Genomic DNA, 19,989 nt, shown 5'->3' on the forward strand with positions numbered 1-19,989 from the left:
ATTAGTACGGATAGTGGATTAGTTGCCTAATAGAAAGCAGAGGGTTGCCATGAGTTGTTTGTTTTTGTCTTTGCAGGATGTAACCGGTGATGTGCCACAGGGATCAGTGTTTGTGCCTCACTTAATTACCCTCAATAACTTGGATAAAGGAACCTAATGTACGGTTGCTAAAGTTACTGCTGATGCAAAGATAGGTGGGAAAGTAAGTTTTGAAGTGACATAAGAAGTCTGCAAAGAAATATAAATTGGTTAAGTGAGTTGGCAAAAATAAATTGCAGATGGAGTACAATATGGGTAAACGTGAACTTGTTTATTTTGCAGGAAGAATAGAAAAAGTCTATTATTTTAAATAGAGTGAGATTACAGAACTCCAAGTTACAGAGGGATTTGGGTGGCCTGATAGATGAATCACAAAGCTAGCATGCAGGGACAACAAGTGATCACAAGTTTGTTGTTTATTGCAAGAGGAATGGAATAGAAAGTTAAGAATGTGTTGCTGCAATTGTACATGGCATTGGTGAAACTGCATCTCGGGAGTACTGTGTACAGTTTGTCCTCTTCTTTAAAAGAAAATGTAAATGCACTAAAAGCAGTTCAGAGAAGGTTCACTTAACATACCATTGCAGGTATCAGTCATGTGGAAAGCTAGGACAGGCTAAGTCTGCATTCATTGGAGTTTAGAAGAATGGGAGGTGATCTTTTTGATACATGTAAGATTGGTGAGTGTCGAAAAGACACACTCCTTATGGGATAGACTAGAATTAGGGGACATGGTTTTAAAAATAAGAAGTTTCCTATTCAAGATGAATGTGGTTTTTTTTCGTTTAGACCATCATGGTTCTTTGGAGCTCTATGTCCCAAACACTGATGGAGACAGGTCATTGAACATTTTAAAGGCAGAACTAGATGGATGCTTGACTAACAAAGGAGTTGAAATTTACCAGGGCAGTGTGGAATGTGGAGTTGAGGCCACAAGCAGGTCAGTCGTAGAATCAGTCCAGAGGGGATGAACGGCATACTATTTAATCCTTTGAGTCCAAAGTTATGAACATTGATAGGGAGAGATTGATGACTATAAATGGATAGCAAAAATTGATGTACTACTGAATGCAAAACAGCCAAATTGAAGATAATGGATTATTTTTTCTAAATGGTATGGTCTGCTCAATTTATTATTGACAGCAGCAATAGTAAAGTCACACTGGAGTATCTCAGTTTCTTCTTGCTAAAAAAATACAAAATTACCAGCAGAACCCCACAAAACATTTTTTTACAGAATTTATGTTGACCTTTCTATGGTTTTCAAATTTGAATTCAACCTAAGTTGAAATTTACACCACATGTCAAGCACAATTTCCTTTCCCTGTACGAATTTCACAAATTTCTGACTGTATTTTGTCCTTAAATTTCTAACTCACTGTCTTTAAGGTTCTGGCTCTAGCTTATAGATATTGAATACAAAACATGGTTTGCCACGTATCATAAGTGCTTTTCCAAAATCCTGATGAAGGGCTTATGCCTGAAACGTCGACTCTCCTGCTGCTTGGATGCTGCCTGAGCTGCTGTGCTTTTCCAGCGCCACACTTTTCGACTTTGACTCTCCAGCATCTGCAGTCCTCACTTTCTCCATTCATCATCATCAGACTATTTATTATCTGAAGGAGACAAGCCCTCCTGCAAAACTTCTCAAACAAAACTTCCCTGTAGTTAAATGCAGTAATATTGTCAAGATTATCGCAGTCACTAGTTTCGTGTTAATGTTCTCAAATAATGACAAAATACATTTTAACTTTTCTTTACTGATTTAGACATGAGGACAGAATGTTCTCTGGCTGGTGGATTTCAATATCTACCACCAAGAATGGCTGTCCAACTGCACTGCTGATTGAGCTAATCATATTCTAAAAGGCATGGCTACTAGACTGTATTTGTGGCAGGTGGTGAAGGAAACAACAAGAGGGGAAAGCATACTTGACCTTGTCTTTACTAATCTGCCAACTGCAGATACAATCAGTCCATGACAGTGTTGGTAAGAGTGACCACTGCACAGTCCTTGTGGAGATGAAGTTTCACCTTCACATTGAGAATGCCTTCTCTTGTGATGTGCTATACTATCATCAAGCTAAATGGGACAGACTTTGAACGGCTCTAACATCTCAAGAGTAGACATATATGAGCTACTGTGGGCCACCAGCAGCAGTAATGGGTCAGATCAAAGCTTTGTAGTCAGGCCACATCCAGTTGGGAAAGATGGTGGATAACTAAACATCTAACAGGAGGTGGAGGCTGCGCAAATATTCCTGCCCTCAACAATGGGAAGTCCAGCGCATCAGTGCAAAAGATGGGTGGCATAGTGGCTCGGTGGTTAGCACTGCTGCCTCACACCGCCAGGGATCCGGGTTTGATTCCAGCCTTGAGCGACCGTCTGTCTGTGTGGAGTTTGTGTATTCTCCCTGTGCCTGCACTGGTTTCCTCCAGCTGCTGCAGTTTCCTCCAACGATGTGCAGGTTAGGTGAATTGGCCATGCTAAATTGCCCATAGTGTTCAGGGATGTGTAAATTAGGTGCATTAGTCAGGGGTAAACCTAGGGGGAATGAGTCCGAGTGGGTTACTCTTCAGAGGGTCGGTGTCGACTTGTTGGGCCGAATGGCCTGTTTCTGCACTATAGCAATTCTATGAAGTATTTGCATATGTTTTCAGCCAGAATGTCTCATATGGATTATCTATCTCTACCTCCTCCTGAGATGTCCAACATTACAGATACAGACTTCAATGAATTTGACTCAGTCCACGTGAAAGCAAAAAATGGCTTATGGTGATGGATACTGCCAAGACTTTTGGCCCTGACCATGTTCTGACAAAAGTATTTAATTCTTGTGCTCCAGAGCTAGCTGTGCCCATTGACAAGCTGTTCCAATGCAGCTGCAACACTGGCATTTATCTACCTTACAGTGTGGAAAATTGTCCATGTAACTCCAGTGCACCAAAAGCAGCCCAAATTCAAACAGTACAATCATCATTCTATTAGTCTATTCTCAATCACCAATGTAATTGAAGGAGTGATTCACGGTTCTATCAATTGGCACTTGCAAAGCAATAATTTTCTTACTGAGCTTTATTTGAGTCTGTCAGTGTTACCTGGCTCCAAACATGGACAAAGGAGCTGCCTTCCAGAGTAGAGAGTAACAACCCTTGACATTGAGGCAGCATTTGACTGTATGGCATCAAGGGGCCCAAACAAACCATGACTCAATGGGATTTAGGGAAAACCTTTAGTTGGAATGATGTCTGGTGCTCAGAAAGATGGTTTCAGTTGTTGGAGGTCAGTCATCTCAGCTCCAGGACATCTCTGCAGATGTTCCTCAGGGTAGTTCCTAGGCCTAAGCATCTTCAGCTGCTTCATCAATGACTTTCCTTTCATCGTAAATGGGATGTCACTGATGATTCCATAGTATTCAGGTATAGAGTCTACTGTGCAATTATTAGACTCCCCTAACAAGTTTAAAAAAAAGGACTCTTACCACTGAATAATTTCTGCAGCTGCCATGGGGTAACATATTCACCATGAAATGAAACTGGAGAGAAACCCCTATTGTACCCTTATAAGCCAAAATGTTAACCTTCATTGCTAGAATGCTGGCAAAGGCTGGAAGCGGTGTAAGAACATGGGTAATAAAGCTTTGGCAGAACTAGCTTACCTCCTCGCTGCAAGAGTAGCAAGTGCATCTCAGTACTAAGCACAATGTTGATGACAGTTTTATGAGAAGAGCAGGTTTCCTTTGGTTATAAACATAGAGCTGGTGACCACAGCTGAGATAGATAAATCAAAATAAGCTGGGGTAATGATCTTGAATCTCCTTGATTTGTGAGGTCTGTTATGATCATGTACATTATTTATCTTCGAGCCAATTGGAGAACTCAGGCACATTTCTCAATATTAAATGGTGTGTACCAAATTTATACACAGACTGAAATATTCAGTGTACAGTGATCAAGATAACTATTTCTTTAACAAATGCTGTCTCTGTATATTTGAAAAGTTACAAAAGCTTTAATGTATTTGAGATATCTGAAAGATTATATGTTAAGTGATGCCCTATAATTTGCTTAGCTTGCATGACATAGAAGACCAGGAAAAGTGCAGAGATGGAAGTGCAAGTTCCTTTTAACTTTTGATTTGCTTAATATTACAAGTTTGAAGCAATTAGAATCAGAGAATTCTAGTCACTAATGTCAGTCTTTGGCATTTTAATGGAAACAACCCTCAAAAATCAAATAAATGGGTAGAAAGCTGAGAGAAAGCATTTTGGTAAACATGATATCTTTAAAGTTTAAGTCTTGCACAGGCCTATCAGTAATAAAATAGACAATTCAGTGAAGTTTTACTGAGTGATTACTTGAGCCAATTGAGCAGTGTAGTACAATACTATGGTATTGATAAATTGTACTCTCAGTAATCACTGAATACAGACACCAGTCCTAGTTACACAACACGGAAACAGACCCTTCGGTTCAACTTATCCATGCTGACCAGATATCTTGCACTGATCTCGTCCCATTTGTCAGCACTTGGCCTATATCCCTCTAAACCTTTTTTATTAATTCAGATGCCTTTTAAAAGCTGTAATAGTACCAGACTCTACCACTTCCTCTGGCAGCTCATTCCATACACACACCACTCCCTTGCATGAAATTGTAAAGTATGTCTGAATACTGAAAGGAGATAAACACACTTGGGTATTATTATTAACATACAAGGTGCAGAAGTTCATAAACTCCACTGGCTGCCAAAAATATAAAATAATTTTGTTTTCTGTGTGTGTGGTCTGGATACCTGGGACTCAGTTTGTGTGCACAATGAGGTCATCAGAATGTAATTGACCTTTTCTGTGACAAAAGTGTGCTTCATGACTGGTCGGGATTTTTCTGCTACTTCTGTCAATTGTGTTGAATGTTTTCTGGAAGATATTTTAGATTGGCCTTCCTTTCTTTCTCTTTTCAGTGTCCCATTGGGAGATATGCATCAGTTTCCATTTAAAGGCTACCTTCTTAAACTACATAGGCTGCAGGTTGATGGAATGCCATGTATTCCATTCTGCTGTGCTCTAACGTTCTGCCCTGGCAATGGAGATAAATCACATAGCTAATTCAGACCATATATGTATAGAGGCGAAATCTCATTGTTTTTAAAAGGGCAGTTGGGGAAACTCAATTGAGCAGGAGGCAAAAATTCAGTTTCCAACAGTGAGTTAGTTTATTTACTGTTAAATTCCAAGAACCGTTCATGTGGTTCAGGTTTGTGGTTCGGAGCCTGTTTTGCATTCAGAAGCACATCGTGAACGGTCAGGACCCCTCCCACCACCGCCACTCAGTGGAGTTATGTTCTCTGACGCAATCCTATGAAATTAACTCAGTTAAGTCATGGCTGTGTGTGATTGAGGAAACAGAGGTAATGAGGTGAACATGGTGCAAGCTAGGACAGCAAAGTTTTGGATGATCTCAAATTCTGGATGCCCACATCTTCAAACTGCAGGGGAGTAAATTTCAGCCCCAAAGAATTTCTGATGCCATCACTAATCCCAGCACTTTGTACTGAGGAATCATGCTGTTTGATTTGCAAGGTAATTCCTGCTGAACATTCTGATTGTATTTATGAAAAAGGTGACTTCAAATGAGACATAGTTAAGGAATCAATTTTTCTATTACAACCAATTGACAAACTTTTTGTATAGTTCAGTGGCACCTTTCCCATCAGAAAGAAACATTAAAATGTTTGTTATGTTATTTTTAATCACTGCGTGTTTCTGAATTACAACATATGTAAACAAAACTTTCAAAGATAAGTTTAGAAATACTAAATAACTATGCCAGCTCTAAGTGTTTACTCCTGGCTATCTCCCCAACCAGCCTGCTCACAGCCCCAACTCTCCAGCACACCGCCAGTTGTGCTGTCTAATTCTCCCACTGGCCAAACCTCCTGCTTCCTGCATCCCTCACCCGGGAACTCATTGTGAGCGAAGGTTCGGGAGATGAGATGGAGTGAGGGCAGCTTTGAGTTGCTGCAAGGTCAGAGAACTAGGTTGTAAGCTGGAGAGTTGGCACTGAGTGGCAAAGATGGCCAGCAACAGGAGAGGTGGTCAGCAGAAGGTTGAGGGCAAGTAGGAGGGCCACTCCAAAATGGTGAGCACACTGATCCCATTAAAAACGTGAAGTTAAATCAAAATGTCTTCGAATTGGGAGTCAGAATGAGGACCTGTTGTACCACTACATTTGAATATATGGAAATGGAAACTCTGCCTTAGAGTCATAGAGATGTGCAGCACGGAAACAGACCCTTCAGTCTAACTTGTCCGTGCCGACCAGATGTCCTAACCTAATCTAGTCCCATTTGCCAGCACTTGACCCATATCTTCTCAATCCTTCCTATTCATATACTCCTCCAGATGTCTTTTTAAATGTTGCAACTGTTCCAGCCTGTGCCACGTTCTATGGCAGCTCATTCCATACGCACACCACCCTCTGCATAAAACAGTTGCCCCTTTGGTTCCTTTTAAATCTTTCCCTGCTCATCCTCAACCTATGACCTCTAGCTCTGGACTCCCCCTGCCCTGGGAAAAGATCTTGTCTATCTACCCTATCCATGCCCCTCATGATTTTATAAACCTCTATAAGGTCAACCCTTAGCCTCTAACGCTCCACGGAAAACAGCCCCAGCCTATTCAGCCTCTCCCTACAGCTCAAACCCTCCAACCCTGGCAACATGTTTGTAAATCTTTTCTGCACCCTTTCAATTTTCACAACATCATTCCGCTAGGGAGCAGACCAGAATTGTACGCAATTTTCCAAAAGTGCCCTAACCAATGTCCTGTACAGCCGCAACATGATGTCCAAATGCCTACACCCGATGCTTTAAATTGACAGAAATTGGAAAAACACATTGACTTTGATGATAGTGCTAAGAATGTCTGAAAAACATGCCACAAAATGAGAAACATACTGAAATAAAATGGTGGATGGAGACAGGGAGTTGTTTGCATGTGAATGTCTGAAAGCAGTACAATTTTCATAACTTGTGAGACATTCCATAAACAAATTCACACAACGGTGCACCCTCAACATTGCTGTCTGATTTTAAACCAAACCGAGACAGCCTAACATGTCACAAAAGAAAAGCACATTTGTTATTGGGGACTTATAAAAGGAATCCTTATCCCCGCTCTTGCTCTCTCTCTCTTGAAAAGTTCCCCAAACGAACTTCAAACAGCCTCACATATGGGAGCAGCTGTCCCAGCAACAGTGGTTCACCACTCCAGCTTTGAGGAAAGGGTATCCTGGGAGGATGCTGCACCAAGTTCCAATAAAACAGCAATGTTTGTTTAATGAAGTCTTCCAAATGTTGCCATAAATCTCAAATGTTTATCTGATTAAGATCCAGCAAAGTTAATTAAACTATTACCGGACTTTCATCTGGCCAGTGATTTTTATGAGTGTTTTCACAACACAGAGGCTGGTTAACGATCTTTAATTATGTGATAGCCGAACAGATTTGCATAAACCGTCATGAGGCTTTAACATTGTCCTTTGTAATGCTAATCAGCTCATGGCTTTGAAATCAAATAAGCCGAGACAAATTCAAAGTAACCTCCGGAAAATCCAGTTATTCCTGAGAAACTGATCTGTTAAATGACACTCAGACTTTCCGCTTTCTCCAAGTCTGTGAATAAGCACTGGAGGAATGTGATTAAACATCCTTGTGACAGCAGCCGTTCCTCAATGCATTGGATAGTGCAGAATCAGCTCTGTGTCAACACAAGGCAGTAGTTTATTTGTTTTCTGGCCCACATATTCCACCACATGTTATATGATTTTGTGCTTTAGTGCAATTCCATCTACATCATGGCTCTGTTCTTACAAAATAATACAAGCTAACTAATATTCTACAATTTGTACTTGTCAGGAGGGTCATAAAGACCATTTGAGTGTGCAGACTAAAGTTACAGTTTTTTTCTGTTATATCCTAGCAACATCAAGCCTACTTTCTCTCTCTTTTCATCCCAAACCCAGTTTGCAACATGCCCATTTGGAGCTGGAGCTTTACTTCAAATCATTGTAACATTAAAAACTGTCTGTTGTGAAACTTGGAAGGGTTCAGAAAAGATTTACAAGGATGTTGCCAGGTTTGAAGTGTTACAGGGAGAGGCTGAATAGGCTGGGCTGTTTTCCCTGGAATGTCAGAGGCTGAGTGGTGACCTTGTAGAGATTTATAAAATCATGAGAGGCATGGATAGGAGAAATAGACAAGATCTTTTCCTGGGGTGGGAGAGTCCAGAACTAGAGGGCATATGTTTAGGGTGAGAGGAGAAAGATATGAAAGAGACCTAAGGGGCAACTTTTTCACTCAGAGGGTGGTGCATGTATGGAATGAGCTGCCAGAGGAAGTGGTGGCGTTGGTACAATTACAGCATTTAAATGGCATCTGAATAGGTATATGAATAGGATGGGTTTAAAGGGATATAGGCCAAGTGCTGGCAAATAAGACCAGATTAATTTAGGAAATCTGGTCAGCGTGGATGAGTTGTACTGAAGGGTCTGTTTCCGTGATGTACATCTCCATCACTCTGACTCCTCTTCACCTTACAACCCCCTTCTTTCTTCAAGATTTATACTCTTCTTGAGGTACGGTTTCACAAAAGCCCACTAATAACTCGTCCCATGTTACCGTTGTTCGGAGTCGGCCTTCTCCTTCCTCTTCTGGGCTGCGAGCGGTGGAACCAGCCATTCGAGGAAAGTTTGTTGGCTTTACACAAGCAGCAGCAAAGAATTAGAAGGTGTACAAAACATTTCAGATACTATTGCTGAAAGTTCAGGCAGATTGTGAACTCATGTGGTGTCATGTCCTGTTATAACCTGACAGTGCCTATCACTGGGGAATAGGGTAGTGTCTGGAAATGCTGCACCAGGCTCTTCAAATAAGCAACAATGTTTTTGTACACCTTACAGCTATGGCTTACACTCAAGATAGCCTGTTGGGTACAATGGACTGGAATTCTGAAGGAACTATGTGATTTCTGCTCTCTGATTACGTCTAGATCAACTGAAATGCTGAAGCTTTTTCCTGTGGCATAGCAGGAGTACAGTTTATTGGCCTGTCTTGGGATTTCAGCAGATTTCCTTTCTCAGCGGTCCCTTGTCCAGTACCTTCCACAGTGCCAGCAAGTCTCCCGGGTCATGTCGTCTGGATATGAGCCTTTAGTACATTTGGATGCAACTGGGCCATCATAGTCCTGAACACCTAGAAAATTGCCAGCCATGTGATACCATACCATGACGAACAACTTTTCAAAGTTCATAAAGCTAGCACTTTTCAGAAAAGATTTATTATATTTGGGTATAGTGTGTTTGTGCAGAGTTGTTAGTACTGCATTTATAGGGTTGCAGCCTGCTTGCTGTGTTCCATGCTGTGTCCAGTGTTGGAGGGGATGGTAGATTGCGTCAGGATCAGTGCATCCTAGCTGTCCAGGAAGGCTTCACATAAAACAATGTTCAAGGTTTTTGCAGTGTGTGAATTCTTCTGATGGTTCTCACTGTGGATGGGAACTTCATTTCCAGAGATGGCAAGGATCTTTAATTTGCAGTGTGGTGACTTGCCCAAACCCCAGCACCTTCGCCAGATTTCAGCGACTTTCCGTCCCACTTGAGGCCTTTAAGCAGCCTGAAGGACCATTCAGTTCTCTGCTTGCCACTGCTGGCATTAACCCAGTGAAGATTGGTGACTGGGAGTGTTCCTGAAAACAAAACCAGTCTGAGGGTCTTTGTTGACAAGGGTAGGGGACAACTAGAGTGGCTCCAAAGACGCTCCATATTTAACTGAGCAAAAAGACTCCGACTCCGGCAGCGGGGTGCTTGCTTAGGGGTCTGCTGAGCCCCATCTCCCTCTTTCTTTGTCCCCCTCCCTCCCCCCAAAATTACTTCTGGAATTGTTACTTGAGAAAGCAGAATTCAGAACCATTAGTTTTCCATATCAAGTGGTGTTTTTCTATCCTAACATGAAATTAAAATGAAATTGGCTATTAACAGTGACAACTAATCTCAATTGATTTTGAGAGTATGTATTGACATTTTTACACAAGTATTTACAGGGGAATTTTTAATGTATTTTGAGATGTTTCAGTTCCCTCTGGAGTTTACAGAACTTGTACCTTGTCTTCTCTGTTCTTATTAATCAAGTTTAAGGGAACAATTAAAGCTTTGTCATTGTAATTGTCTCCTAAAATCATTACCTCCCAGAGGAAGTGGAGCTCCAAATAGTGGATGCACTGGTGATCATCTTTCAAGTTTCTGTTGACTATGGACCAGTTGTTATGGATTGGAAGGTGGCTAATGTTGGCTGTGGTTCGTATTGCTGCCTCACAGCACCAGGGTCCCAGGTTCGATTCCAGCCTTGGGCGACTGTCTGTGTGGAGTTTGCACATTCTCCCCGTGTCTGCATGGGTTTCCTCCAGGTGCTCGGGTTTCCTCCCACAATCTAAAGATGTGCTAGTTAGATGAATTGGCTAAATTGCCCATAGTGTGCAGGGATGTGTAGGTAAATGTAGGGTAGGGGAATAGGCCTGAGTGGATTACTGTTCAGAGGGTGGGTGTGGACCTTTTGGGCTGAAGGGCCTGTTTCTGCCCTGTAGGGATTCTAATTCGAAATTCTAAAATTAAGATGCTACAAGTATCTCAGTCAATGCTCCCTCGAAGCTGCTCGCCTATATGTGTGTGCATATGCTCGGGCTTTCTGTGCTTGATGTTCAGCGTCAGCACATTGATTGCAGCATTGATTTCCAGTTTGGGAAGTCACTGCTATGTATGGGCTTCCCAAGCTCTCACAACTGGTACAAAAAAAACAAATGGAATTCTGTTCACTATTTAGCAAAGCAGAAAGAGATAAACAAGGAATTACAGACCGGCAAACCTGACACTTGGGAGAAAGCTGGAAATTTCATAGCAGTTTTAGAGCAGTGACATGATTGGGCAGAGTCGTCATGAATTTACGAAAGGGAAATCATGCTTGATATATCGATGGGAATTCTTCGAAGATGTAGCTAGTAGATTTGATAAGGGGGAGCCAGTGGATGCGGTTTAGTTGGGCTTTCAGAAGACTTTCGATAAGATCTCATATAAACATTTAAGTACATGGGATTGGGGTAATGAACAAGTGTAGATAGAGAACCGATTAGCAGACGGGAAACCAAAAAGGAATAATCAAATCTTTTTTCCCCCTGGGTGGCAGCCAGTGACAAGGGGGGATACCGCAGAGGTCAATGCTTGGACCCTAGCCATTCGTAATATTTATTAAAGATTTAGGTGAGGAAACTATTTGTAATACTTCCAAGTTTGCAGTTGACATGAAGTTGGAGGGAATGGGAAATGTGAGGAGAAGGCAGAAATGCTTCAGTGTGGTTTGGGTAATTTGAGTGAGTGGGCAAATGCATGGCAGGTATAATGTGGATAAGTATGAGGTAGGTGGCAAAAACAGGAAGGTGGATTATTATCTGAATGATAGTAAATTAGGAAAGGGGGACATGCTATATGACCCAGGTATCCTGATAACCACAGAAATTGAAAATAAGCTTGCAGGTGAAGCAGACGGTGAAGTCTGGCCTTTGTAATGTGAGAGTTTGAATACAGGCGCAGAGATGTATTGCTGCAAATATACAGGGCCTTGGTGCGATCACACTTGGAGTTGTCTGTGTACTTTTGGTCTCCTTCTCTGAGGAACGACGTTTTGGTGATGGAGGGAGTACAGCACTCAGACTGAAGAGAGTCTGAATCGATTAGTTCTCTATTCGGGGCGTTTCGAAGAATGGAGTGAAAGAGTCTGTTAGAACCTCTTAAATTCTGACAGAACATGTCAGGGTAAAGTTTTCACATTTCTGTTACCAGAAGAAAAATAACCTCATTTATTTGTATTGATTATTTTCATTTAGTTTGTTTAAATATTCTGGCTACTAACTTGTTGCTTTTGAAGAAGTTTGGTTATAATGCAGTCTTGCTTGTGTTGTCCCATTATAGCAAGGTCGCAGTGTGCATCACTGATGCAGTAATCTCAAGAAGAATGGATGTTGTATGTCCTGTGAATGTGGACCTCCTTATAATTGTAGTTCTCTCCATCTGTTGCAAAGCAGGATATAGTTATATATTGTGACCATTTATTGACTGATATGCCAATTTCGACTGGTAATTCCAAATGCACAAACATCTCAATCTCAGAATTACGTTAGTGTATTCACTGCTGTAAAGACCCAGTGGATGAGTAGAACTAAAAATGAGAGTGATGCATTAAATTTTTGTTTTACTTTTCATATTGATATTGTCTGATCACCACTTATTCCTGTCTTGTAGCACAAAAAGGATCTCAAGCCCATGCTGTTCAAAATGTCAAGAGGAAACTTGTATTATTTTCAGCTCAATATAATGAACAAAATAAGAGTTCAATTTAAATGTTTGCTTTTGGCATATTTTCACAATTGAAAAATAAAAGCTTAGAGCTGGAAACATGTATTTTATGTTTTTATGTCATAGTGATATACATTTCATGTTGTTTCTACTCAAGTAAAAGTAAAGGACTTGGATGCTGGAGATCTGAAATAAAAAAAGATGGTGGAGAACCTCAGGAGGTTTGAAAGCATCTGTGGAAAGAGAAGAACAAAGTTAATGTGCATTAACTGTCTTTCTGACTCTACAGATACTGTCAGATCTGTAAAGATTTTACAGCATGTGATTTTGCCGAACAGCAAAAAAATGTTTTTTGTTTCTCATTATTGCTGCCATTATTTTTGGTTTACTTTATCACCTCATTAATTTTTCCTGTTTGTGTAACTGGAAACATTGAAAATTAAAAGTACAATTAATTTTCACAGCTGATAAAGTCTCACATAGCCATATGCTTATCAATGGAATACCTGGAAGGTAAGGTGTTCTAGTAAGAGAATTACAGAACTATTTCCACATTAAATTGTCCATATTAAAATATTTATTTACTAAATAAATATTTTAATGTGGACAATTTAATGTGTTTCACTACATTAGTTAGTTTATATATATTAAAGACAGAATCTTTGCATACTGCAGAGTAGTAGAGTTGATCTGTCATTTCTGTCCAATTTTAACAGAAGCAACATGAGATTTTTTGCGAGTGGGAAACTGATGTATTACTTTCATGTTCTTTGTGTTCAGTGTGAAGTCATTACATTTTTTTAATACTCCAATGTGTATAACCTACTCAACCTCTCATAAGAAAAATTCCACCATACCATGAATCAACCATACCTAGTGAACATTCTTTGGACCTCCAATGGCAGTCTATCTTGCCATAGATAAGCAGACCAAAACTGTTATAAACAAACTGCATACAGAACTACTGATTAAAACTCTCAACCCTGTATGAACTCTTCCTTAAACAAGCAAACACACAACACACTCCATGTTTGCGGACCTTGGCAGCCAACCCATAGTAGCTCACTACATCGTCACGGCATATATCCAATCCATTAACACTTGGTTCTGCATTTCAGTGTTGGACTTTGGAGTGCACCGGCACCTATCACTGGAATGCAAGAACACTTTGTGCACAGGAATGGCATCCAGCTTCCAGACTCTGCCAATTTGCATCTCTTTTAGTACTTGTTCACTTTGTGGCAACTGAGATACACATAGCATCTTAATTTTGCCCTGTCTTGCCTTCAAACACAGACCAAAGTCAAACTTGGCAGCTTGTTAGGGTTTTTACCAGTCATCCATCCAAGGGGTGGATCGATTTCTATACATCACCGAGCAATGTCAGTAAAACAGCAGCAACGTAAGCGTCAAACACACTTCACATGCATCATCTAAATGGCCATGTCTCACTGTCTAAGGGGTCCTCAGTCAAGTTAATCAGTTGGAGACAATGAGTAAGAGATGAGCAGGCCATGCAGAGTCTGGTGTGTTTGGGACAGTAACAGCAAATGAGGGAGATGTTGCAGGTAGCAGTGGGAGTGGTGGAGCATGGGAGGGAGGAATATGGAGTGGAAGACAGTGATAAAAGATGTTGACATTTACCCTGGCAGAGGAAAGAAAGATATTGGCCTTCTTCCTTTACTGCTGGGTACTCCCCCAGATACGTGAGACTGCACTGAACCCAGGATAGCAACTTCCGACTCCAGGCTAGCAGGGTCTGGTGTTGTGGCCTCTTCTGCCAATCCTGTGCAAAGAGAATGTCCTTCCTGGGCACCACCCATCCACTAAGACCTCCAAGTCCCTGTTCACAAAGCAGGGCACTGATTTTACCTGATCTACCATGTCCTGGGGCAAACATCACAATCTGTGCAGGGCATCCGTTTGAGTGCACATTGATTTTTTTTTAAATTTGGAAACTGTGTCTGGAAGTTTGGAATGCTCTGGCAGTGGCAAGTGCTAACGTCAGGTGAGTGGAACACCATAGGAATGTGGTACACATCAATGAGGTGACTTTGAGATGATAGTGTAAGAAAACTCACTACACCTCACTATGATCAACCCTCCATGAAACTCAAGAAAAGTGTTTTTTTTTTAAAACTAAGATTCAGTCTTGTTTTTTATAACTTTAGTATTTGCATAATTGTCTTCTTTATAGAAAGTACTTTGAAGTAATTACTTTCTCATAGACATAATCACGATCTGCGTAAAAGCCTTAACTTGAATGACTGCTGCTGACACTCCAGTGCAATCAGTCCATTCTAGAATATTTAATTTCTGTTAATAGTCGATCAAGCTATTGTGTTCTGTGTTGTGGTTCCAAATTGTTCTGTGCAAGTACAGAGGCCTGGTTTTGATCAGATATGTAAGTCGGAATTAGTCACCAGAAAATATGGAGAGATAACCGTCTTCTCCCCCACTACCCTTATGTCAATATGAATCCAGCTAGTGCTGAGTTCTCATTGTCCACGCTTCACCTAATTTTGTCATTGATGAAGGCCAACTGTTGTGAAATGTTGTAGATCTGAGCAGGATCAAACCAAAGTAACAGCTCATTTTCCCATTGCTTTCAGGAAGGAGAAAATATCTTCTATTTGGCCGTGGATGACATTGAAACAGACAACGAGTTATTGATTGGTTTCTTAGATAGTGAGATGGAGGAAATAGAAGAAAAGGAAGAGGAGGAAGTAGTCAGCAAAGACGAAGAAAATTCCAAAGATTTTCAGCCATCAGGCGACAAAGGTAATTTTCATAAGCTACATTTCAAAATCCACATCTATTATCTTCTATGCCCCAATCTGACATGGTATTGTGCCTAATATATCACGATAACCTTCTGAATTAGATCATTATTGGTTTTACATGCCTTACTTTAATTCAGCATAATTTTTGCTTGAAAGTTGGTAACATTAATGATTTTGCTGCATGATACACTTTGTGTAAAATCATGGACAGGTGAGTATTAAGTTTTGATTTATTGCAATCTGCTGATCTGCAAATGTTGGTTATCTTATGAATATCTATTTGGACCATTTTTGACACAATCATCCACAGTCATTCCAGCAGCACAGTTTGTTGGAATGAGTCCATTACAAATGTGATAATTCCTGCATTGTGTTTTGAGAGTGATAGCTCACTGTTCTTTAGCTTTCGGGGATTGTTGTAGGCTCACCAAGAATTTGGAGGAGGATAAGGAGCTCCTGGTTTTTGGTAGACCATATATTCACTTGTATACGACACTGTGAGGTCAAGTTATGGATCTCAGCTTATGCAAGTAAACATACTCTGATTCCATAGACAGGGTCCCTGGTTGGAACTCCGAAAACCACTCCGATGCAAGGGATGTTGGGATGTAAAAAGAACAGATGAAGGAAGCATCCACATTCCTTCATCAAAAATTATTGATGCATCAAATAAGAGGCCTATACTGAGTAGAAAAGTATCCTATCCCAATTTCTGGCTCCTTTGTTACATGGGTTCCCAACATCTGCCTAATGAGGATCAAAGAAAGGAAGCTATTTATTAAAGCTTCTAAAGACACTCTCATGGCACTTAGCGATATCATAGAAGATGTGAAGCACTTTATATAAAGACAAGTTTTACTTATTTGTTTCTCTTGTCTTTTAATTTTTGATATTTTGAGTCCCATTTCTGCTCCTTATGGAGATTATGCTTTTTATTTGTATGTTCATGGGATGTGGGCATCATGGACAAGACCAGCATTTATTACTTATCCCTAATTGCTGGAGGGTAGTTAGGAGTCTGGGTCTGGATCACATTTAGACTATACGTAGTAAGGACAGACTTGCTTCTCTGAAGGACACTCGTAAACTAGACAACCAATAGTGGTTACCATTACACTAGTTTTGCTTTTTTTTATTCTAGATGTTTTTTGGTTTCAAATTTCACCATCTGACATGGTGGGATTTGACTCATGTCCTCAGAACGTTAGCCTGGGATTCTGGATGGCTGGTTCAATTACCTTACCACTGCACCATAGCCTCCCCAACTATTCTAATCATTGATATCTATTTTGGAAACTGAAAGTTAGCCTTGCTGAAAAAGGTGGGAACTAATGGGTGAACTGCAAATAGCATCACATATGTCAGCATTATATTTGTTTCCTATGAGAAAGGAAAGTTGAGGGGTTTGAGTTCATCATGTATGACTTACAAGGTAGAAAAAGATGAAACAAAATGACAGTAGTTGTTCAGTTATAATAATATTAGTTTTAAATCCCTGAAAAGTAAAAGGGAAAGGAATTAGAGTTGGCAAGTGGGAACTTCTGGCTGAATTAGAATGGTGACAGTGAGAAATGTCTCATTTAATACAGCAAATTTGTATTTAACAGGAAGAATCTGTGGGATGGACTACTTAGACCAAAGCAAGAACAAACTTAACTCTGTCAAACAGACTGATTTTGTCCAAAAATTAAATAGAATAGACAGTGATGATGTGTGGAAATTACTTATATTAATAGACAATAACGATTGCTGATTGTATTGCTTTGTCAAAGTCTCATCATATTTTGTCCCAAATTAATTCTTTCAAGCATGCAACATGAATCCTAATATGAAAGTGGATGTTATTGTATAGGACTGAAATAGAGTGTAAATTTGGAGATTTCCACAGAACTGAAATAACTGCTTTCTCTCCTTGTAGATGGACTGAGTGAAAAGGAAGGCTATGCTTGCCCACAGTGTGAGAGCAGTTTTCGAAGCCAGGACATCTTAGCTGAGCACCTGCAGTCTCTCCACCAGAAGCCCACTGAAGAAAAGGAATTCAAGTGTCGAAATTGTGACAAGAAGTTTCCTGTTAAACAGGCCCTACAGAGACAGTAAGTACACTATTAGAAACCACATCTTTCATGAGGTTAAAACATTTTCAAGCAGCTCAAAGATATTGACAAAAACAGGAACTGGGAAAATGGTTTGATTCACAATCCTTGGGGAAATGGGATCTCCCCAAGCTGGAGTTTCATTGTTACAATCTCTACCCCAATTTTTTTCTGATTTGATTTGACTTATTGTTGACACGTGCTTAGGTACGGTGAAATGTTTTGTTTTCCGTGCAGTACAGGCAGATCGTACAAGACAAAGTGCATAAGAGTAATAGAACATTGCAAGGGATGCAATGTTACGGCTGCAGAGAAGGTATGCAGAGAGCAAGATCAATGTAAAATTTAAAATTTGAGAGGTTTAAAATTCAGAAGTCTAATAACAGAAGGGAAAAAGCTGTTCTTGAATTTATTTGTACGTTTGTACAAACTTTTATATCTTCTGCCCGACGGAAAAGGGTGCAAGAGAGTATAACCGGGATGGGAGGGGTCTTTGATTATATTGGTTGCTTTCCCCAGACAGCGGGAAGTATGAAATGGATTTAACGGATGGAAGGCTGGTTTGCATGATGGGTTGTGTTCATGAGTCTCTGTAGTTTCTTGTGGTCTTGGACAGACCAGTTGCCAAACCATGCAGTGAGGCATCCAGATGCTTTCTATGGTGCATCTATGAAAATTGATAAGAATCCTTGTGGACATGCTGAATTTCCTTAGCCTCCTGAGGAAATAGAGATGTTGATGTGCTTTCTTGACAATTGTGTCGACGTGGGTCAATCAGGACAGATTGTTGGTGATCATCATTTCCAGAAACCGGACGCTTTTGACCATCTCCACCTCAGCTCCATTGATACATACCCTCCATTCCGCTTCCTGAAGTCAATGACCAGCTCCGTCATTTTGTTGCCATTGTTGGAAAGATTGTTGTGTTCACACCATGCTGCTTAGCCCTCAATCTCTTTTCTGTATTCTGTCTCATCATTGTTTATGATCTGCCCTACAAATGTGGTGCTGTCAGCAAACTTCGAAATGTTTAGTATGATTATGGCTTGAAAGCATCTGGAGAGCTGTGCACAAAGCTTCTCCCAACCTGATGCTGCTGTGTATTTCTTTTGGGGCCTTCTAAACTTGGCTGTCATAGAAATGCACAGCTTATCACTGCTGGGGAATTCCATTAGAGCAGGGCAGAATTGGCAAAAGAGAGGACATATATCCTTTCTTTTAACTGATAGATTACAATAAGTTTAAAGGCTCAGTCTTTGAGTGTTGGCTGGTGAGTGAATGAGAAGTCACCTTAAAGAGGGTTAGACTGAATTATCCCAAGTCTGTGACTCTGAGTTATTTGAAAGGCAGAAGGGGGATTACTCTGTGGATGTTTAAGCAATTCTCCGATCTGGACTTAAGTACTTCCCTAGGTTTATGATACACATCTTCATCATATATCTGGTTTCTGATGCTACAGTGACTGGAAGATTTAGACTTGTGTGCCGGAGTAACTATAATTCTGTCCTTTGGTCTTCTATATCATTGGGGTCTCTGGTCTAATTTGGTCACCCTCAACCTAATTCCAATAAACTTTAGCAAAAAGCTCAGGCAGTGATTTACATTATCATGTTGTCTGTGTATTTCCTGAACTGGAAATTAATTGTTGGTTCTAATAATAAAGTTAGGCTTTAACAATTAATATTCTTGTTGGTAACCTATTATTGTTATTACAAAGTTATTAATGTAAAGTTTTGTTAATTGACCATTAAATTGATCAACATCATGCAAGTTAAAAATCTTTCAGATGTGTTCGAGTAAATTATTCACTGGATAAATTCTCCTGCATTGAGCAATATTGAGATTTGGTGGTGTTTAATTGTCCCCTAATTGTTAAGTTAAGCTTTCTATTTAATGAAAGCTCAACTATCTATTACCCTGTTTCAAAGCTTGAATAGATATCTGACCTCTTTCAATTAATTCAAAGCCTTTAATATATTTAGCTCTGGAGGTTTTGATGATACAGTTTTGCAATGGAATTTATTATGAATGCTTGGCAGAGTTCCAAGCCACTACAACATTTAGCTCAGCAAGGTTTGTTGCAATGTATGACCAATTAATGGATTTTTTTTATAGAAGTGATTTATGGATGATATTGATTATTTTGACAGTTTCATGAACATCTCAAAGAATTCCTGATGCTCAAGTCTTGTACAAAGTGGATATGAGATGGGGGGCATGGAAATGTATGTGGATGAGTTAGTTGAAGGATTGAGGTTAGGGGTGGGAGGTAAGCAGTGCTTAGTTTAGCTACAGAACTGAGCTAATGACCCAGGTTATGCAGGTGGATTTTCTAACCTGCTCATCTGATCCATAACTGCCACAAATCTGCTTTTGGAGGTGGTTACCTTGATTCTAGTTTGTCACTGCCTTTCCACCATGACATTACCATGGGCGGACAGTGCTGGGGAGAGAACAGGATCAGAATGACAGAAAACGGCCTGATTCCTGACTCTGGCTTACTGCCTTGAAAATAAAAAGAACAGACCATTCTATCCTTGAATATTTAGTAGCCACCACAAATAGTTGTCCCTATCAGCCAACCTAGATGCTGTTGGACCTGCTGAGCACCTGTCTTAACACCTGCTGAGCTTTTCCAGCAATTTCTGCTTCTGTTTCTGATTTCCATCATC

The 19,989-nt window shown here is 40.3% G+C and overlaps 1 protein-coding gene across 3 annotated transcripts in view; it reads left to right on the forward strand.

Annotated features, from left to right (window-relative positions):
• The window catches only part of prdm5 (PR domain containing 5), a 328,285-nt gene that overhangs the window by 46,020 nt on the left and 262,276 nt on the right, over nt 1–19,989 (forward strand). For all 3 annotated transcript variants that reach the window (XM_060832378.1, XM_060832359.1, XM_060832368.1), the window contains exons 4-5: nt 15,054–15,222; nt 17,143–17,317. In XM_060832378.1, coding sequence (XP_060688361.1) covers nt 15,054–15,222; nt 17,143–17,317 — 344 coding nt within the window. The remainder of the gene's footprint in view (nt 1–15,053; nt 15,223–17,142; nt 17,318–19,989) is intronic.

Source organism: Hemiscyllium ocellatum, chromosome 1 (genome assembly GCF_020745735.1).
Source record: "Hemiscyllium ocellatum isolate sHemOce1 chromosome 1, sHemOce1.pat.X.cur, whole genome shotgun sequence".
Lineage (NCBI taxonomy): Eukaryota > Metazoa > Chordata > Chondrichthyes > Orectolobiformes > Hemiscylliidae > Hemiscyllium > Hemiscyllium ocellatum.